We start from the raw sequence: 23,242 nt of genomic DNA, 5'->3' as shown, positions 1-23,242 counted from the left end.
CGTTGGAGAGTTGAGTCAGGCCCAACATATATTAGGCCCTACTGGGCCTACACTAATGGGCCCTTAATGGGCCCTTAGTGGGAAGTTAGGCGGCCCATGTTGGGCCTGAAGTAGTTATTTTTATTAATATCTCCTAGGGTTAGGCTATTATAGAGTACAAGGCCTCGGGCCCATTAGTTAGCTTAAACCCCACTAAGTATCCTCCATGACCTAACACCCCCCCGCAAGTTGGGTATAGATGTTGATAATGCCCAACTTGGACACCAACACTTGGAATTGTGGGCCTGGGATGCCCTTCGTGAAGATGTCCGCGGTCTGTTCCAACGTAGGAACATATTGCGGGACTATGTGTCCTTCGTCAATGTTCTGCTTGATGTAATGCCTGGCCACTCGTGCGTGTTTCGTGCGCTCATGTTGGACGGGGTTCTTCGCCATCGCAATGGCTGATTTGCTGTCTGACTGCAAAATCATACCTATACCGTCATATAAGCGTAGGTCCTTCAGGATGCCTTGGAGCCACATGCCCTCGCAGACTCCCTTCTTCAAGGCTCGAAGCTCTACTTCGGCACTTGAGAGGGAAACTTCCTTTTGCTTCTTGCTGCGCCATGTAACAAGGTTGCCACCGAGGAAGCTGCAGTACCCAGAGGTAGAGCGGCTGTCTTCAAAGGACCCTGCATAATCAGAGTCAGTGTATAAAGTAACACTAGGCTCACCTCCTGTCCGGAAGTTCAGTCCCTGTCCAATAGTTCCCTTCAGGTAGGCTAAAATTCTGCCTGCTGTGCCTTGATGAGACTCCCATGGATCGTTCATGAACTGACTCAGGGAGTTAACTGCAAACGCAATATCAGGTCTCATATGATTGAGGTATAGGAGTTTACCAACGAGCCTCTGAAACGAGGTCCTGTCCACCGGAGCATCCTTCTCATGCTGTTGTGCCTTCAGTTTGACATTAATGTCGACTGGTGTGGCGGCTGGACGACAGTCCAGCTTACCGGTTTCTTTCAACAAATCTAGAATGTACTTGTGCTGAGACAGTACAATCCCAGTCCCTGAGTATGCCACTTCAATTCCTAAAAAATACGTTAGAAGTCCAAGCGATTTAAAATCAAATGATGAAGACAAGTACCTTTCAAGGTTCTGAATTTCTTCGTCATCGTTCCCTGTTATGATTATGTCATCCACATAAACAATTAATATTGCTATCTTACCTTCCTTACCGTGCTTTATGAAAAGTGTATGGTCTCCTTCACTCTGGAAGTATCCTACTGTCAACATGGCCCGAGAGAACTTACCGAACCATGCTCTGGGGGACTGCTTAAGTCCATATAGGGACTTTCTGAGGCGGCAGACGTCGCTGGGTTTGTCGCTTACCTGATATCCAAGAGGTTGTGCCATATATACCTCCTCTTCAAGTTTTCCATGTAGGAAAGCATTCTTCACGTCGTACTGGTGTAGTTTCCATTTGTAGATTGCTGCTAGTGCAATCAGAATTCTGACTGTGTTTAGTTTTACGACCAGGGCAAACGTCTCATTGTAGTCAATCCTATATGATTGCATATACCCCTAGGCCACCAATCTGGCTTTGTGTCTTGCAATTGACCCATCTGAATGGTACTTAACCGTAAAGACCCATCTACAACCTACTACCTTTTTTCCCATAGGGAGAGGGCCTACTTCCCAGGTGCCGTTCTTCTTAAGTGCTTCCATCTCCTCGTCCATTGCCTTTCTCCATTCTAAGGATGTCAGAGCTTCTCTGATGTTCTTTGGGATAGACATAGCTATCATAGCCTGCACAACCTGAGTGTATTCTGGGGAAAAACGACTGTAGGAGACATAGTTGCTTACCGGATAGAGTTTGGTCTTCGTACACTTCCGGGTTCCTTTACTAACCGCAATCGGCCATCCATAGTTGCTTTGGTTTGGTTCTTCTGCTGGTATTTGTTCTTCACTTATGGCGTCGGCTATCGGGCGTGGTCCCTCATTTTCCGTCAAATCCGGCACAGTGCCCTCTTCAAGTTCCTTTGCACTATCCCTATGGAAAAAACAACTAAACTCCATACCTTCGGCATCTCCTTCCTCTGATTCCAAGTAGTCCCCGGATCTGTCTGTTGTCTCATAAAACATCCTGACCTCATCGAATCTTACATCTGCAGAGATGTACACTTTCCTTGACTCCGGATGGTAGCACTTATACCCTTTCTGCGTGGTAGAGTAGCCCAAAAATACGCACTTTACTGCCCGATGATCCAATTTACCTGCATTGTGGACATAAACATACACAACACAGCCAAATACTTTGGCCGGTAGGTGAGTCTTTAATGTTATGTTAGGAAATTCAGCGGATAATAGGTCGATTGGGGCCTTGAGTCCCAATGTCTTTGACGCTGTCCTATTTATGAGGTGTGTGGCCATAGCTACTGCCTCAGTCCAGAGATGTTTAGGGCAATTTCCCTGAAATAGTAGTGCCCTGGCCGATGTCATAATATGGCCAATTTTCCTTTCAGCAATCCCATTTTGCTCAGGAGTATTCACACATGAAGATTGATCAACAATTCCCTTCACTTCCATGTAGTTATTTACTTCCCCACACAAGCATTCTTTGGCGCTGTCTGATCTCAAACATTTAATCCTTTTCCCAAACTGATTTTGAATCATTTCGCAAAATAACAGAATAATAGATGGTACTTCTGCCTTGGATTTCATTAGATATACCCATGTATACCTTGTGAAATCATCTACGAAGAGAACAAACCATTTCTGGTGGGATAAACCAGATATGGAGCAGGGGCCCCATACATCACTATGAACACACTCGAAGGCTGAGGAGGCTCTGTGGTTCGTACTGACGTATGGGGATCGTTTGAGTTTCGCGAATTGGCAACTCTCACAAATTAAATTTTCAAAAGGAATTCCTTTAAACATATGAGGATGCAACTGTTTTAAGATATGAAATGAGGGGTGTCCTAGTCTCCTATGAAGAAGGATGACCCGCTCCTCGCTCTGGGCAGTATAGACCATCGACTGCCCTTCTCCTTCCCGTGATTCATCTAGCATGAGAAGACCACCTCTCCGGCTAACAGATGAAATCTTCTGTTCGGTCTCCTTTACACATAAAAAACAGCAGTCAGAATCCAAGGAGAACCGCCACCCGGTATTCTCCACTAGCTGAATCAGAGACAAAATATTTGCCTTTAATCCAGGAACGTGAAGAACACCCTGCAAGATTTTTCCTTTAATGAGGATTGTTCCTCTTCCTTCTACCCGTAGGACTCCACCATTGGCGGTAAAAACTTTAAGATTCCCCTTCCAACACCCATGAGTCTGAAATAAGGACCTATGGGGTGACATGTGATCTGTCGCCCCTGAATCCAACACCCATGATACTGAAATTGATTTAGTATTTGTAAAAGTGGTAAATGCGAAACACTTACCAGACTGCACGAGGGATGTTGAGCTCATCTTCTGCAGGATTTTGCTTATTTTCGCTTGAATAAGCTTCTGAATGTCGCTCCCTGATTCCTCCTTCTCGGTGGAGGGTGGTTGGTCGCCTTCGCTGGCCACGTAGGCCTTCTTCTGCTGACCTGGGTTCCAGGTCCCTTTCTTGATCTGCTCCTCCTTCCACGCCAGTCTTCGGCAGTCCCGCTTGATGTGCCCTGGCTTTCTGCAGTACCCACAGATCAGTTCTGAGGTGTTACCTTCCTTTGGAGGGGCTTTGGCTTGCTGAGAAGATGGTGCCACAGGCTGTGGTGGTGCCCTAGGTTGAGACTCCTTTTTCGCTAAGTGAGCAGCAACGGTAGGTTTGGAGGTTTCCCCTCCCTTGCTACCCAATTTCTTTCTGCTTTCTGCTCCTTGGAGCTCTGAAATTGCCTTTGCTAGCGTGGGAAATCTTTCCCGGTGTAGCAGCTGACTTTGGAGGGTCTCGTACTCGGAATTGAGGCCCATCAGAAACTGTAGAGTTCTGAATTTTACTTCACGGAGGTATGAGGGGGAATTTTTATCACCTGTGGGCCACAGGAGATCTAATTCCCGCCAAATCGCCTTCAGCCTGGCCGAATAGGTGGAGATCGTCAGATTTCCCTGCTTTAGCGTCCACTCTTGCTCGCGGAGATCATAGACCCGAAAATCGCTGTGCATTTCTGCACATGACTTGTTGACTTCTAACCAGAGGTCCCTGACGCCGTCGATCAGAAGGTAGTCATCCCTCTGTTCGTCTTCCATATTCTTCAACATCCAATTCATATGGAGAGCCTCTTCCGACTCCCATACTTCCCAACCGGCTTCGTCTTCTGACGGAGCTTCTTCAGTCAGGTGTCTCCCAAGGTAGGCTGCCTTGAGAGCCCTCTGTACCATAGTGATCCATTTTTGGTCATTTAGGCCATTGTACTTCATGTGCAGGTCGGGTAGGACAGACCTTCCCTGGACTGGTGTGGTGAACTGCATGGCGGCAGGGGCTGCTGGGGCAACAGCTGGAGTGGAGGCAGCTAGGGAAGCCAGCTCCTCAGCCTCCTTTTCTGCTTTGGCTGTGGCTCTGGTTCTGAACTTTCCCATTGAAATTTTTAGAAGAAAAAAAAGTCACAGAAATCAGAACTTCACTAGACCTTCTGGTGGGCTTCAAACAGTGCTTCAGAAATGCCTTGAACAGGGCTTCAAACAGTGCTTCAGGAATGTTTCGAACAGAGCTCTAATGGAGACTTCAATCAGGGCTTCACAGGGCTTCAATCAGGGCTGCACTAGGTTCAGATCAAACCTTGCTCTGATACCATGTGATTAATGGAAAGAGAAAAAAGAAGAGAGAAGAATTTGGGGCAAGAAGGAATAATTTTTATTGCTAAACTGGGCCCCCTTTTATAGAAGAAAAACTTCACTTGTTAGAAAGGGAATATTCCCAAGGAATATTCCCTGTTTCCAGCAGTCATATATTTTGAATATATGACTGTTTGAAACAGAGAGGTCCAGCTGCTTTTAAAGTAGCTGGACTCTCCAACGGCTGGGTTTCAGCCGTTGGAGAGTTGAGTCAGGCCCAACATATATTAGGCCCTACTGGGCCTAATATATGGGCCCTATTGGGCCTACACTAATGGGCCCTTAATGGGCCCTTAGTGGGAAGTTAGGCGGCCCATGTTGGGCCTGAAGTAGTTATTTTTATTAATATCTCCTAGGGTTAGGCTATTACAGAGTACAAGGCCTCGGGCCCATTAGTTAACTTAAACCCTACTAAGTATCCTTCATGACCTAACAAATAAGATTGCAAAAATAACATTTGCCGTCTACTAATTCCAATGATAATTTCATGGTTGTTTTCATATGACTTAGAATTTGGAATTTGATGATAGAGCAATCATACCAAAAAATAGATGATGCGTCAACTGTACATAAACACATATCACTGTATACAAATCTATGTCAATTGATGGACAAATAGATGATGCGGTATATAACTACGTAGGGAAGAGGGAGAAAGTGTGAATAAATTAACTGGAAAGAATGAGAAAGTGCAAGATGAATAGAGGATAGAGCGAGAAGCAATGAGAGTGAGTGAGAATGAGAGAGGGAAAAAGTGAGAAGGAATGAGAGAGTGAAAGATAGAGAGGGAAAGAGTGAGAACTGCGAAGGAAAGAGAGAATGGGTAAGTGAGAGATTGAGAGAGCGAGAGGGTTAAAAGGTTAAAGGTCTAAACATCTTGATATGACAAGTCAGTGCTGAATGTGTTTGCTAAACCAGATTATTCAATAGATTAAATGTGCCTAATGAATATAACTTTAACAGTTGTGTGATATATACATTCATTAAATAAACTAGTTAAATAACTTTTGACGATGCACCATAAATCACATGCTCCGCATATAAATTGCACCAAGAGTATGAGAGCTCAAGATCGAGTGGTCATGAGAGTCTTTACCAGGTCACGAGAAAGCATGCAATGCAGCATTATGAATAAGAAAAAAAGATATATAAATAAATATAGATCGATGCATGACGAACCCTTGTCGACTGGAGGACATACCTGAAATGAAGGAGAACCCTACTCGTGGTATGGGTTTGCCCTAGCGTCTTCAACAATGCCAATTGTTGTCTTCAACAGGAGATCTTCAGCTGAAACTCTTCAAGCCCCAAATTACAGCCTTGAATCACAGCTCCTCCAACCCCAAATCGCAGCTCCTACAGCCCCAAATCTCGGCCCTAAAATGACCTCCAACTCCAGCTCCTCCACCATAGACGCTTAGGCGCAAGTATTGGGCCAACAAAACATAAAAAACATTGTTGGCCCATTAAAAATATTTTTACCGTTATACGATATCCGTACATAATATTGTATAATGAAACAATGAAAAATATAATTTTGCTGAACGGAGGCGGATAACGGACCTGTAACTGACAATGTCCAGAATTTTTTCTGTAATCTGACATCGATATCTGATAACAGATATTGGATATTGATTACGATAATGCGGATAACAAATGAACGTTGAACGAAACAAGTTGCATATTTGGATACCAGTGCCCTGTTTCTTATCCATTACCTGAACCGTCGCACCCTTTTACAAAGACCTGATGAAATCCTTTCCTCTTTAAATCAAATTGAATTCTACTCAATCAAAGACATTCATAGACTAATTTTCATCCAGATGAAGTGAGGAAGAGTCCCGGATATGCCCTGATTTGAAGAACAAGGGGTGGGGACGCCCATCGTTGCCTCCTAACCTCAGTTTTGCGACTTCCCATTCTCTTCTCCTCTGTTCTGGTGCAGTTGCTTCTCTTAGCGAACCTTCTCTGGTGCCTCCTAGAGTCTGTTGAGCTGTGGCAGAGCTGTCACGACTCCAAAACTCCTCCAAGCTCTGAAAGAGTCTCTGCCATTGCCCCTAAATTGAAGCAAGACTTCTTCACACAGATCAAAGCCATGGGCACCAAAATTTTTAAATACTCAAGGACAGTGTGTGTATCACTAACCATACCATAGAATGCAAAAAAATGATACAAACCCCAATCATACAATGGGCAATTATGGATTGCATTCCCTGCCATCCGGATAAATGCATGGCACAGACGGAGAGAGAGAAGAGAGAGGGAGAGGGAGGGAGGGAGGGGGAGAGGGAGAGGGAGAGAGAGAGAGAGAGAGAGAGAGAGAGAGAGAGAGAGAGAGAGAGGTCACATTTTCAGAATAATTCTAGAGATGGAGGGAGACAGAGAAAGGGGGTCATTCTCTATCTCTGACCAAGTTACCAATCATGTTGACCAAGGGGAGGGTGCCCTTGGCCATGATCTCCAGCCTGGAGGCATTAGAAGCATGGGCGAAGAGGGAGAAGCCGAAGAAGATGAGCTCAGGGAGAAACAAGCGAGAAGAGAGGAACCCATGCCAGTACTTGGGCTCCAGATCAAAGAAGGCGTCAAAGAACCTCCTCGTCCCCTCCAAATCGAGCTTCAGAAGCACGTCCATGCCGAAGCAGAAGAACTCCCTCTGCCTCCGCCGCTCAATCGGCCACAGCTCCGCCCACACCGCAGCGGCGGCCCCCTCTCCTCCGCCGCCCAAGTAGCGCACAATCGAGCCCGCCACCGTCGGCGCCGCCGCCAGCGTTCTCGCGACCATGTACCCCGTCGAAGGGTGCACCATCCCGGCCGTGCCGCCGATGCCCACCACTCTCTGAGGCAGCACCGGCAGCGGGCCGCCCATCGGTATCACGCACCGCTCGTCCTCCTCTATCCTCTTCACCCTTATCCCCAAATGCTTCAATCTCGCGGCCATCCTCTCCTGAATATCCTCGAATTTGAGCCCCGGCCGCGCCACCAGCGACGTCTCCTCCAGAAAAATCCGATCTTTCGAGAAGGGCATGGCGTAGAGGAAAGTGGGCACGCGCGAATTCCTCCCCCGGAGCTCCTCGTCCTTGGCGAGGTGGTCGTCTCTCCAGTCCATGAACAGCATCTGGTCGAGGTCGAAGGGGTGGTCTTCCACCTCGGCGAGGATCCCGTAGGCGACCTGGTAGCCGGGGTTGTAGGGCCGGTCGTACTGGACCAGGCACCGGGAGAAGCCGGTCGCGTCGAGCACCAGCCGGGCCGAGACGGCCGAGCCGTCGCTGCAGACCAGGTCCGACTGTTCCGGGCCGTGGCTCGCGCTCAGGACCTTGGCCTGGTGGAAGGAGACCCCGTTGGAGACGCAGTTTTGCATCATCTTCAGCTTGAGCTGCTTGCGGTTGACGCGGCCGTAGGGGCGGTGGAGGAGCTTCTTCGTGGCGCTGTCGATGTGGACCGCCGCGCCGGGCCAGGTCGCGTCGAGGCAGTCGAGCAGGCCCATGGCTTCGAACTCGTCGACCCAGACGCCGTAGTTGTTGGGCCAGATGGTCTGCGGAGATGGGTCGATGCAGCAGACCGACAGCCCCTCGGCCGAGACTTGCTGAGCCACGGCGAGCCCCGCCGGCCCGCCGCCGACCACGGCGAGGTCCACCGTCTTCTTCCCCGCCGCGTCGAAGCGGGGGAGGTCCATGTCGAGGGTCTCCTTCCTCGTCTCCGGGACCAGCTCGAGAAGGGCGCTGCGCCCGGATCGGACGGTCAGGCTTCGAGGGCGATGGGCGTGGAGCAGGCCCAAGCCCGAGTGGGCTCTCAGCAGGCTCTCCATCGAATCCAAGCTCGAAGCTCGCCGGGTCAGCTCCAGAAGAAGGAATAAGAAGAAGAAGAGGAAGAAGAAGAAGAAGAACCCAAGAGAGGATGAGCGATAATCGAATTGAATCGAGCTCGAATCATCGGCTATGGCGCTGAGAGGTTGGAGGGGGAGACGAGGAGACCCCGAAGAAGAGAAAGTTGGGGTCTTTGGAGGATATGAGGAGGGGGGCCAATGGCCATTATCCTCCGGAGAAGGAAGATCTGGAGAACCTTATCTACCCTCGGCGCTGCCGCCTCTTCTGTGGGCGAGGACGCGGTCTCTTCAGGGGGGGACTGGGGGAGTGGGCTGGATCTTCAAGATTTGGGCGTTTTTAGGGAGAGAGTAACGTGTTTGGACCGGAACTCGGTCCGATTGGGCAGCAATTTTGGGTGGACTGAAATTGGCGTTTTTTTTAATGTAAAAAGAAAATTATGGGTTCCTTGGAAGAAATTCATTTGGGCCATAAATTTTATATGAGAAGTGGTATAAACACGTTTTGTGGTCTATCTTTTTGTTCAGACGCCGTTGTGAGAAGCAAGTCTTCCTGGCAGAGCCCTCTCCACAATCTCATGGGAAGTAGGGCTCTGATTGTTGGTGCGCCGAGTACGGTGCTTCGAACGGTGTTCATATCCAATATCCTTTATCTTTCAAACACACATACACTACCTATATCAATAGAGGTATCGGAATTGGATATCGAAGGTATTGGAATGATACAGAGAAAGTTTATCATGAAGCCAATAATGATAACAATAACACTATCAATAGCGGAAATGGATAATAGGTAATGTGAAGAAAATATTCTTTAGAGACTGTCTTAAATAAAATTCATCTAAATTTTATCCACATCTCATGACACTGAATTTAGCTAATACATCAATATCATGTAGGATTCCATAATTATGGAAGTATACTCGAATCATTCATTTTTGGGATAATTAGAGATTTACCAAATTCACTTCATGTTCAGATTTCTTATTTAAAATCATTATTGAGATCAAATCAGTAATTTTAATCCATTCCATATTGGAGTTTTTTACAAGTTTAAATAATTTGATCTTATACTTACGTATATCATCAATTTTCCTCCAAAAGACACCATTTACCAAGGATGATGAATTGTTGGCAAAAACAGCTCACACTCGAAGGAGTCTGAAGCATTTAACAATGAAAGGCTACATAATTTCTGGGTGTGAAGGGGGAGATAGGAAGATAAGGCATAGATGCACTAAAATGGGATGATTATGTTTTCTTAAACCATCCAAAGACAATGCATTTCCTCTGCGATGGTTCTAGAGATTTAACCCAAACTAAAATCCTTGAAAGATGAGAGCAAAAGTAGGACTGGGGACTCCTAAAAATGATTGAGGTCATTCAATGCTTCATTCCACAAGCCATCCAAAGCTGGAATAGGATGGTTGCATGGGTCGTGGGTGCTCCCTACCAGAGAGGGTGTGTGCCACCTGATGTTGGAACCATACCATTGAGGTAAGTGGTAACAACTCAAATGGGCTTGATAATGATAGAAATACATGTAGCTAGAAATCCAATCACACATTCCATATTGTGTTCCATGTTCATTAATAGAATGCATTCATTATAGTACATGTGCGATGCTTATAATGAAGTCTATGCGTACATGATTGGACTTGGTGAATTATGATGCAATCGTAATATGTAGATCACTAGTCTTTAAGCATGTGTTCCAAATATTCCTCTTAGAAAGATACTTGTGAAGGACATCAAAGTACCTGAATAGAATAAATCCCACATTAAGGACATCGCATCACTCATATGATGGGCATGTGATGGGGACCATCTAGCACCGAAGATGGGTCTCAGCCAGCTCAAGGGGCACGGGCTAACGTGAAAGTATTCAGCCTAGTCAACAGGCCTTGGAGGTTGACTTTATCTTTGTTCATGCTTTTTATGGCTTCTTTTTAGTTTAAAAGGCCCTGTATGTGGGCCTACGTGTTTGTATATTTGGGCCTTTGTGTCTGGCCCCATGTGTTTGTGTGTGTTTGGGCCTATGTGGGCATGTATGTGGGTCCATATTCACCCTATGTATGGGGCGGGGGTAACCGGGGGTGGGTGGTTGTGGGGAGTAACCCCTTGTTGAGTTAGAGAGAAGAAAAGGAAGAAAAAAAACCCGTTTTTATTTTTATTTTTATTATAATATTTGTTTTACTCATATTTACAAAATTGGGCACTGTGAATTTGGGCATCCCCCTTGGAAACCCTAACGCCGCTGCATGCGGCTGCCGCCACCGCCACTCTCTTCCATCAACGCTGTCAATGCTGCCCCCCACATGCCACTGTGCCGCCACAACTATTGTTGACGCTGTGGCTGCTGACGACAATGATGCCACTACAGCTGCCTCCGGCCCGTCAAACCTGCTGCCATTATCATTGTTGAAATGCCAAAGGCCGGCGGTCGCCATCGCCATCGTCCCTCTCCCACCTGTTGAGGCGCGCGCTCACTCACGCACCCGTTTGTCCCCATATTCTGGCTGTGCACCCACACACTGCCAACGCTCCCCCGCGCCACCAGCGCGCACGTGCACCGCCAGTGCACCAGCGTGCTGCCCCCTGGCCCCCGTACCATCGGTGTCGCGCCTTCGTTGTTGCCATCGTTTCTGCCACAACTGCCACCGCCACCATCGTTGACGCTGCCCCCTTCTTGGTTGCCTCCGTCTTGTTGGCCACAAAGACGTTAGGCTTTAAGCAGGTCACAGATGACTATGTTGATTTTCCTGACTTCGGGTAGATCATTGAGGATCTTTGAGAGAGGTCCAAGCCTGCGTAAGGAGAGTACCTCGTCTTAAATGGATATCCTTTCTATGGGAAAATACTGCATACCTCACACATCATGGCATGACTTCCTCGTCTGGAGACTCACGTTGGAGGTCTTAGCAGCCATTTTGGATGCAACAAGTGCATAGAGGCCGAAGAGTATCAGTTCTATAGGCCTTCACTGAAGAGGGAGGTAGGAGCATCGTACCACGATGCTTGACCTGTGAAAGGCCAAGGTGATGAAGCAGAATGTCGCCCTTTACACCCCTTTGCCAGTGCCTTCGAGGCCCTAGGACGATGTCAACATGGACTTCGTCCTCGGTCTTCCCATGACTTCACGACAAATTACCAGATCATGGTCATCATGGATTGATTTTGGAAGATGGCGCATTTCGTGCCATATTCAAAGACTGCGGATGCCTCTAAGATGGATGACCTTTACTTCTGCAACATAGTTAGCTTGCACGGGTTGCCCCTAACCACCATCACGGATTGAGATGTCTACTTCACGAGCTACTTCTAGAAGATGTTGTAGCTCTTATTGGGAATGCACGTCAAGTTCTCGACGGCCTACCATCCTCAGACTGATGGACAAACGGAGGTAGTTAACTATAGTCTAGGGAACTTACTACGTTCCAATTGTGGGGGATAACCTCACGACTTGAAATTAATCATCCCAAGGGCCAAGTTCACCTTCAACTTGTCAGTGAAACATACTTAGACACTGCCCATTTGATATTGTTTACAACCAGATATGTCCCACCTTCAATGTGTCCGACCTTGTGTCGTATTATTCCATGATGCCTCTTCTCTCTCCCAAAAAGTTGTCCCACTCTGGCCCTACTCGTACGCATTCCGATGTGAGTGAGTTTTCCATTCTAGCTCCTCCAGTTTACACCCCACTTAGGCACGAGCATGTAGAGGAGGTATTGGAGGAGATAATTATCGTTGCAGGGAAAGGCAATGCACAACAAGGATTATTAGTCCAATGGGAGGGTTGACCACCGACAGAGGACTCTTGGATATCGAAAGACAAGCTTTACTAGTTTTGTTCGAAGTTACTCCTTTGTACGATTTAGTTGGTCCCAAGCTCAACGATGTCAAGCTTCCCCCACCTCGAGAGGATGATAGAGACCATCTAGCCACAAAGAACCAATCTCAACCAGCTCGAGGAGCAAGGGCTGAAGTGAAAGACCCAACCTTCAAGTATTCAGCCTAGTTAATGGCCACGAAGGTTGAAGTTATCTACATCAGTATTTTGTTGACTATTTTTGTAGGCCTTGTATCGAGTAGTCACAAACGATCCCTGTGTGAATTCAGTCATGAGTTGGTGGGCTGGTGGGTAGCAACCGAGACCTGGATGGGGCAGAGAATCAGTGGCCGTAGCTAGAAATGAAGGCAATAGTCCCCAAAAAAAACATGTTCAGAGCTGAACGTGCACCATGACCCAAGCGACTGTGGTGGAGGGGGATGCACAGCCATGATCGTACCCTTGAAGGGGCAATTGGTGGTCTATGGCCGCAACAAAAGGGAGGGAGGGAAGAATCAATGGCCAAGAGTAATCGACCTTCTAACGGCGATGGCAAAGTTCCAAGGCATGAGGGGGCAATCTTTGCGCACAGTGGTAGACAGAGATTCGCCCAGCCAAGGGCTCTTGGCAAAGGATGCACCGCCAACAGTGTTGGCTGGTGCTTAGTGCAATTGAAAGAGGGGAAGTGGGCTGCGTCAATTTCGCGGCATCAGTTGGAGAAATACACTGGCGGGAACAAGAAATACTTACTTATATCATCAATCTTACGACCGGGATGACCAGTTAAGATGTCCTCAATCAGGCAACGGCAGAAGAAGAACCTGCGGTGTAAGTAGTTAGCTTTCAGGCAGATCAGGAGGGGTTTCCTCTATTGTACAAAGATAGCCGGAGGGGGACACTGGGCTGAAGGTGCCAATAGACAGCCTCGTGACGTCGGTATCAAGGATCTGCACATAATGGCAGTGGGTTGTGACAAAAATGGAATGATGTGATGTGCCAAGGTAGGCATGCATCCGTCAACAAGACGATAACAAAAGATAGATGACAACAGTGGATGAGCGACGACTGTTCTTTTGGCGCTGTCAGCGGTGGCGATAGCGGTGAACCTGGCGACGACAGTCGACTAACAATCAACTTCTCTTGGTTACTCTAGGAAATAAGGGAATTCTCCGTGGATAGAGGAGGCGGGAATGCCAAATGAAGAAGAAGAGCAATCTTTCAATTTATTTTGAAATGGATTCCAAAATGAATGTGAGGGCATACCATCCCTTTTATAGGTTAGGGGGTGGTTGCCCTAATGGTCCAAGTTAGGGGGAATTTTCCAAGGTGACAAGGATGTTCCCTAAATCACCCGAATAAAACAATAATGCGGGAAAAAAAACATGGGGGGGGGGGGGGGAACACGGGGCCCTCCATACAAATCTATAAAATAAAACGATGCGCGCGGAATTTATAGGAACACTAGATACCTATCGTCAAGGCTTGGGCTCCATGTCGCGTTTGCTGGCGAGCTTGGGCTTGATCTTCCAAATGGTCCTCCATCACGATGGGTACCCACCCCCTTGCGTGATAACGGTAGCCACCCATCACACCTAAGGTGCTGATCGGTGTCGCCCCAACTTTTCTTTAGGTGGCACCCCGAGAAACACAGTATGCGCCACTTATTGTGCACCACTCACCACAACCCATTAACCGCTTGTGCTTTGCGTGCTCAACACTCCATCGTGTCGTTCGCGTGCCTCTCGCATAATGCATGTCTTTTGGAACTCCTACGACCGACCTGTGCACTGTCTGTTATGGTTCGTCGAGTCTGATTGTTGGTGTCGGAATATACAGGCCTTGATATGGATAGCTAAATCATAACGATACGCAGCGAATGACTTAAGCGAAATCGTATGACATCGATAAAACCATTGAAACGAAGTACCTTTGCACGGATCACATCCATTATTTCTTTGACCCTGGAGCAAGAAGAGTCGAGCTGCTCAAGTGTGCAGCCTCTAGACGTATCCACTCGGTCCCTGGCACATCGGATCTCCTCCTTCTCATTGTCGTTCAATCTCCCTTGTCATCGTTACGCTGTCTTCATTGCATCGGGAGTGAAGAGGATTCATGGGGAGAGCGGAGAAGGGGAAGGGCCCTCAAAAATTCTAGCATTAGTGAATTTTTTTCAAGGCCTTCCCCCTATTTATACTAAGTGGGTATTTTTCATAAAACCCCCAAAACTGAAGTATATATTCTGATGTCCAAAAGATCATTTGTGTGTGACCCTATAGGCTCATGTATCAATCTAGTTGACTCTAGCAGCCCAATAATCTTTATTTTTCTTCCAAATTAATTAACTATATCATCATATAGATTAACTAATGTTGGATTGATTTTACCCAATCGAATCGCCTGAGTCTCAAACATATGGGGTGCCAGCTAAACCTCATGCTCTAGAAAATATAAATGAGTGTGTATCGGCTCACTCATGTAACATGATCGTCTTCAGTTACCGTGTACGTATAGTCCCTCATCTATTTGCATTAAATTACTCATATTTGCATGTTATCAAGCTTAAAATGATTAAATCTATTTTTAGAATGGTTTTATGAATTTTCTGTATTTTCATGCATTTTTTAGAGATTTCTTTAACTATATATTCTAAAAGAATATAATTTTTGAGATAGACAATAATTTTTATGTAATTGTTCAACATTACAATTTTAAAGATATGAATTTTCAAAGTGGAAATAGATATTTACATGTATTTTGGGACTTTTATTTTATTTAAAATACTTTTAGCGCTTTATCTGGCGTCGGCACGTGTCACCCGGTCGATTCGTCGAAAGGCGACGAATCACAGCTAGTGCTGATGATTGGCGACAACCAATCATTTCGCCACACAATCATTGCTTCGTAATTTGCGAAGGGATGATTGCAATTATAATAGACAAATCATTTTAAATTTTCTGACATAGGGGCGACGTGGACGAATAAAAAAAGAAGCCATCTTTTTGCAATAAATGCACACGTGGGTTGAGGGAAAAGACAAAATACGACTTTTTGAATTTTGTTTTTTCTTTTTTCTTTGAAATAGTGCGAGCGACGTGGCCACACAACATGACGCCACATGTACAATGTTGGGTTCGATGCCTTGGTTCGTCCATAGAAAACACATTCAATGGATGCGAAAGCGTGTCGATCAATTCACAATTGATCTTTAAAACAAAATATTGATTGTATATTTTGGGGAACTCGGTCCACCCTTGACTTTGTCACTCTGAGATCGTTCTGAAGCCGTTCATGCGTTCGACCTCTAGAAGTATCAACGTGATCACTCGGTGCTTGGATCTCCACCTCTTCCTCCTCAACTCTTCTTGGTGACTCTCTCCTTGGTTGATGTAGAGAACGAAGAAAGGGAGAGGCTCTCAAATCAGCCTGCATGGGTGCTTAAAATGAGACCCTTTTCCTCTTTATACTTCACTTAAGGTTTTTCTCAAAAACCCTACAATGCCCTTCTGACCTTGTGCGTGTGACCCTCTAGGGCCATATATCATTCTAGTTAATAACTTAAGTGGCCCAATAACATTTATTGGCCAACCTTATTAATTAACTATATCAACATATAGATTAATTAAATAAGGATTGATTTAACCCAATCAATAGGTTAAGTTTCCAGCTTATGGGGTGCCAAGCTACACCACATGCTCTAGAAGATACCGAGTAGCCTCGAACTCTCTCATGGAAACTTTACCGTCATCAGTTTCTATGTATGTATAATCCATCATCTACATGAAACTCTCGAACGACTTAGGGTGTGGTTTATCGTCAAAACCTAATCCGTCATTCGATTAGTACTGATGTGTAAGGGGATCATTGGAGAATGCCTTCTCTAATATCCTCACTACCATGGCCAAGGATTTTTATGCATCGTCTTTCTTGAGTCAATCTCCTCTTATACCGAGGGCAGATGATCCCATCTTGACCACTCAATCATCTCCGACAGCTTCTTACTACATCAAATCTATAACTTATTTGAATCCCATGATTAGAGGCTTGTAATTCATAGTCAAAATGTAGTCATCCACTCATGAGATGTCCTTGGTGTCTCAGGTCAATGGATCACTTATACAACCCTGGCTTGAATCAACCTGATTGACGTTTAGATATTATACCATTCAAGGATTTGTACGGATCAATTCAGTGAACTCTTTCTCCAAAGAGCACCCATTTGTCCTTAGTGTTGCCACACTAATAGCCATAGGATCAGCTATACTTATCGTATAAGTACGATCGGCTAGTGCTATTCTATCTGGATAATTCGATGTCCGTCTCGACTATCCATCGAATAAGAATATTTAGAATACATGTAAGACTAGTGATCATTGTATTATTATTTGATCATAATTCACTAAGTCATTGCATGTATTCATGGACTTCATTATAAACATCGCATGGAATAATAATGAACACAAATATTTTATTCAATGAACTTAAACAAACATGGTAGTGTGATTGGCTTGACGGCCATATAATATCCATTAATCTCCCACTTGGACTAAAGCCAATCACCCTTGTTCAACAATCGCATTGTTTGACAGTGACGCTCAAAGACTTCATGAGCTAGTGGCTTAGTTAGTGGGTCTGCTATATTTTCGGTGGATATAACCCTTTCCATCACAATATCTCCTCGTGCAATAATCTCTGTAATCAAGTGATAATGCCTCAGAATGTGTTTGACTTCTGATGAGACAGTGGCTCTTTTGCTTGTGCTATTGCACCATTGTTGTTGCACAACAATGGAATAGGTTCTGAGATGGAAGGAAAAACACCAAGTTCCATAATGAATTTCTTCAACCAAACTGCTTCCTTGGCAGCCTCAATTGCTACTATGTATTCAGCTTCCGTCGTCGAGTCTGTGGTAGTACTTTGCTTAGAACTCTTTCAAGATATTGAGCCTCCATTCGGTGTGAACAAGAATCCAGATGCAGATCTACTATTGTTTGGATTTGACTGGAAACTTGAGTAAATGTAACCCTGGAGCTTCAGCTCCTCAACTCCATAAATCAGAAATAAGTCCTTAGTCCTTCTTAAGTACTTAAATTGCATTTCACTGCTACCTAGTGTTCCTCTGTTGGGTCTGCCTGAAATCTTCTTGTAGCACTTAGAAAAAAAAGCAACATCAGGCCTAGTACATAGCATTGCGTACATGATGGATCTGATAGCCGAAGTATATGGAACTTTAGATATCATCGCTCTATCTTCAAGAGTCTTAGGTGAGAGCTCCTTAGATATTTAAACTCCATGTCTCATCGGTATGAGAGCTCTCTTAGAGTTATCCATGCCAAACATTTTGACAATGGTGTCTATGTACATAGATTGGGACAATCCCAGCAACCTCCTCGATCTATCTCTATAGATACGTTTTCCCAATACTTAGGTTGCCTCTCCCAAATCTTTCATGGAGAAGTTCTTGGATAACCATGCCTTTACTGATGAAAACATTCCCAATGAGTAGAAAATCATCCACATAAAATCACGAAATTGAATGCGCGCCCACAAGTTTTTCTTGTATACACATGGTTCATCTTCATTCTTAATGAAGTCATAAGATCTGATAGCCTCATGAAATCTGAGATTCCAGCTTCTCAAAGCTTGCTATAATCCATAAATGGATCTTTGCAACTTGCACACCTTATCTGGAAATTCCTTGAATTCATAACCCTCTAGTTGAATCATATACACCTCTTCCTCAAGGTTTCTAGTGAGGAAAGCGGTCTTCACATCCATTTGCCAGATTTCATAGTCGTGCTATGTAGCTATGGCAAGAAGAATTCTGATTGACTTTATCATGGCAACTAGCAAAAATGTTTCGTCATAGTCAACTCCTTGCCTTAGAAGATAACCTTTTGCAATAAACCTTGCCTTGTATGTGTCAACTTGTCCATCTGCGTCGATCTTTTTCTTAAAGATCCACTTACACCCTATAGGTACAATACCTTCGGGAGGGTCAACTAAGTACCATACTTGATTTTGGTGCATGGAGTGGATTTCAGAATCCTTTGCTTCTCGTCATCTCTGAGAGTCAAAATCTCAAACCACCTCGTCGTATACCAGAGGATCATCATCCTTAAGATGTAGTGTTTTGACTTCACATGGAGCAATATGTCAGATATAGCGATCAAGTTATCACTACTCTTCCTGACTTACTTGGCTCTAGTGTATTTTTCCTCAATATGTTCATGAACTAAGCGTTCATATGATGAGGTAGTATTTGTGTCTTGATTTGGAATTTCTTCTAAAACTACTTTACTCCCACTATCTTCTCTTAGAAGATATTCATCCTCTAGGAAGATGACCCTCTTTGACACAAGTACTATTTGTTCCACGGGCCAGTAAAAGTAGTATCCATGTGTCTCTTTTGGATATCCCACAAATCTACACAGCTCAATTCTGGGTTCTAGCTTTCCTGGGTCATGCCTCTTCACGTGTGCAAGACATCCCCATACTTAAGCATACATAAAATTTGGTCTTCTCCCTCTCCATATCTCATATGGTGTGGACGTTATCGACTTTCTAGGTAATCTGTTCAGTATATGCGATATTTTTTCAAGTGCATATCCCAGAGGAACACTAGTAGTTTCGAGAAGCTCATCATAGATCTTACCATGTCTAACAAGGTTCGATTTCTCCTTTCTAACACCCCATTCATTTGTGGTTTATATGGAGGAGTCAGCTGAGTCTGGATGCCATTATCCTTCATGTATTGAGTGAACTCCGTACTCACGTATTCTCCAACTCAATCCGATTGAAGTGTTTTAATACTCTTTCCAGATTGTTTCTCCACTTCATTCTTAAATTCCTTTAATTTCTCAAGAGCTTCGGATTTATACTTCACTAAGTATACCCATCCGTATCTAGAGAATCATCGGTGAAAGTTATGAAATAAGAACAACCACCTCTATCTTGGAGAGGCATAGGACCACATACATCAGAATGTACGAGTCCAAGATGCCCTTGGCATGCTCGCCATTCCCTAAGAATTGTGATTTGGGTAACTCACCCATAATGCAAGATTCACAGGTTGCATATGATTCAAAATCAAACAAACCCGAGTATGCATCCTTTTGAAACTTTAGTAATCTTCCATTTCCAACATGCCCAAGCCGACAGTTCCATAAATAGGTTGTGTTCACTAATTGTTTACTCTTCTTAAGAAAAACATATGCTTGGAGATTGTAAGAAGAAACATCCATCAAGTACAGCACATTGACCAATGGTGTCGATGCAAACAATTTATTCTGAAAATAAATAGAACAACATTTGTTCATAATGGTCACGGCATACCCAAGTCTATTCAAACATGAAATATATACGATGTTCTTTATTATGCTAGGAACATAATAGCAGTCTTCTGAAGACAAGAAATCTCCGGATGGAAGCTTGAGGTTCACTGTCCCCACAGTGATAGCAGCAATTCTTGTGCCATTCCCCACTCTCAGCTCCACCTCGCCTTTGCTCAGCTTTCTTCTACTTGTCAACACCTAAGGCATTGCCATGCTTCTTTTGAGCTATCTCATTGATGTACTTCTTGCAGTTCCTTCCAATGGACCTTTTTTCCACAATGGAAACACATGCCTTTCTTGCCGTTGTCCTTCTTTGTCGATGGTGCTTTCGCTTGCTTGTTCCCTTTGTCTCCCCTTGAGGTAGACATTGCCTTTCTATTCTTGTTGATCATACCAACAAAGAGAACTTGGGGCTTGTCCTTTTTAAGGTTGCCCTCGGCAGTGGTAAGCATGTTGAGCAGCTCTAGAAGAGTCATCTGAATTTTGTCCATGTTAAAGTTCAATGAACTGAGAGAATGAATCAGGTAAGGATTGAAGAATGAGGTCTGTGCTCATCTCAATAGGGAGTTCAACTCCCAGCACTACCAACCTTTCTATCCACTTAATCATCTTTAGTACATGACTTTGTACCGAAGACAATTCGGTCACGTGAGCTCTGAATAGGCTCTTTGATATCTCATATCTATGAGTCCTACTCTGTTCGGTGAATAACTCCATCAAATGGAGTAGCATTGGCCTTGGCTCCATATCTTCATGTTGCATCTACAACTTATTGCATATAGAAGCTAGCACGTAGGATTGGACCATAGTGGAGTCATCTTTCCACTTCTGATATTTCATACTCTCCCTTTCAGTTGCACCTGATGCAAGCTCTCCCAGGCCATCACTTTCAAGGACGTAGGCTATGTGCTCAGACTTAAGGAGGATCTTTAAGTTCCTGAGCCAATCAATAAAGTTCAGTCCAGTCAAACAGTTGGCATCCATTATGCGACATACCAGGTTGCTCGACGACATCTTTGCCTCACACATGATATATCTAATGGATTACTAGTGCAAGCAGATTCTAAGTTCATCGAATATAAATAGCTCCCACTAAAATTCATCATTCCATACAACCCTCAAGTGTACGGTAGCAGAGAAACCGACTCTCTCTTAGTGGGGATCATAATTTCAACATGTATAATACGATCTAGAGTATACCCCCACCAATCATAATACACATTATTGAACACCCATCTCATGGCACTTGCAACCCTTTGCAATATCCAATCATATTTTGGTCCCCAACACTCATGCGGCTTGGAGTATACCCCAATCAACCACTGAGTTTGGTCTGAGCAATACCATCGTTACTTGTCGAAAATAGATTTGCGTGTAATCATGGAGTATACCCCACCAAATTACACGGTTCCTCTCTCTTGACCTCGTGTCACGCACTAGCTCTTAATTTCTCAATTACCAACGAAGAATTAAAACCCTAAATTTGAGATTATCAGTCGTCGTGTCATTTTATGCCAACACAGCCAATACACTCACCTGGCCTCTTGTGTCACCGTCATGATCAATTGGGCTTCGGCCCCCACAAGTATGCTCGCAGCTGTCCTGTTGAACACAATCTTATTTTCTTGAGTACCTTCCGAGCTTGTCTCCACCTCTAGTGTTGGGTTAGAAGTAGACATTGAAATTGCTTTGAAGGATAGGACTTTGACAGTATGTCCTTGGTTGGGGCATGTTGAAGGTGCACATAATAGTGGTAGTAGCCGTGCTTTCATAGTCAATGTTCCACCTGACGAGCGGGCCATTGGGAGCCTAGTGGAATTCCCAAGGATCTCTTATAGTGACTTAACGGTAGTCGGTGTTATTCAACACCCGATCTGTACTTCTCATTGATTGTTTCATGTTGCATTCACATTTTCATTTCAGTCGCATTCACCCGCTTAATTGATGTTGAACGGTCGTTAGTTCCCGATCCCTTGTCCCGCATCACTCTTATAGGTATCATCACTAGAGATTGATTCATAATATATACTACTTTTAGAATAATATCCCCCAATAATGTTGGAGCATTGTTGCTTAAAATTAGTGACCTATGAGAGGTTTAGATATGCCCCATCTTCCTTTTAGCTATTATATTCTTCTTAAGGCTATTAACACGTGGACTGGTGCTAATCCCCCAAGTGGAGAGGTAGAAACTGACAATTGGGTTTAAGAACACACTTATTTTCTGACATGATCTGTTTGACCTTGACTTCAAACTTTTATTTTTATATTCTCAGAGAATTGAAGAACTACTTGGAAAATGTTGAAATTATATAATAAAGGGAATATCCATGAAAAATGATTCAAATAATCTAAAAATGAAATAAACCATAAACCATATGCATCTAGAAAGGCTGGGAACTGGGCAATCCCCCCAAACATTATAATGAAAATGTTCACAAAGTTCAAATATCTCACATTTAATGGCATGAATGATGATTGCATGAGCTAAGGCTAACTAATAGGCATCTCAAAAAGGAGCACCAAAGCCAACCCATTACATCAAATAAGAAACTATTGCTTGAAAAAATCAAAATATGGGATTTTGATGCCCTTCTTGAGTATCCTTTGAATAAGAATCTTTGGAACACATGCATAAATACTAGTAATATCTGTAATACGATAATTCAGTAAGTCAAATTATGTATTTATGGACTTCATCATAAGCATCACATACACATTATGCTGAATAAATTATCTAAATGAGCATTGAACAAGATGCTTGACATGTGATTGGCTTGCAGGTGACATATTTCCATCAGAGGATTGGTGTTTGAACTTGGTTAATGAGGAAGAAAACTATGGAAATAGATTGATCCAAAATTTGTGAGACATAAAGGCATAATTCAATAGAGACATGCATGTCTCTATAAGATGATAGTGCTTTTTTCAAAGCTGCAATTAATCTAGAGTATATGTCAGGATGGCTGAATGATGATGGATTGATTATCGAGGTGGGTACTTACAGTTTGATACTCTCCACCATAGTATTAGTGTAAAGAAATAAACTTACATGAAGTCTGACATTCAACTCATTTCTGAAACTTGAAAAACATATTTAAAAACACCATTTTTTTTAATGGATAAAAATATGTATGTTTTATCATTGATAAAAATAACATAGCTGGAAAACCCATTGTATTATTATAAAGTTACATTCATTAAGATCCCAAAATATTCAATTTTGAAAGTTAATATATTTATAGGATTTATTACTATCTGTATTTATTTATCACTACCAACAAATCTTCTTCTCGTGTGTGAATATCTTTATTTATATTCATAAAAATATACTAATTTTTTTGCTGTAGTATATTATTATTATAAATAAAATATTTGGAAAAACATAGTCTTTCACGTGGAAACCTTTAAAGGACTCATTTTCATGGAAGTTGAATGTGAAATATTTTATCTTTA

The 23,242-nt window shown here is 43.9% G+C and overlaps 1 protein-coding gene across 1 annotated transcript; it reads right to left on the bottom strand.

Moving 5' to 3' along the window:
• Nucleotides 1-6,934: 6,934 nt before the first annotated feature.
• Nucleotides 6,935-8,939, bottom strand: LYC (lycopene cyclase). The gene has a single exon (XM_078587129.1). The coding sequence runs from the start codon at nt 8,606-8,608 to the stop codon at nt 7,196-7,198; it is 1,413 nt and encodes a 470-aa protein (XP_078443255.1). The 5' UTR covers nt 8,609-8,939; the 3' UTR covers nt 6,935-7,195.
• Between the last annotated feature and the right edge of the window lie 14,303 nt (nt 8,940-23,242).

This window comes from Wolffia australiana, chromosome 15, assembly GCF_029677425.1.
Source record: "Wolffia australiana isolate 7733 chromosome 15, ASM2967742v1".
Taxonomy (NCBI): Eukaryota; Viridiplantae; Streptophyta; class Magnoliopsida; order Alismatales; family Araceae; genus Wolffia; species Wolffia australiana.
The sequence above is the reverse complement of the archived record's forward strand: the minus strand, read 5'-3'. Positions and strand labels throughout refer to the sequence as shown.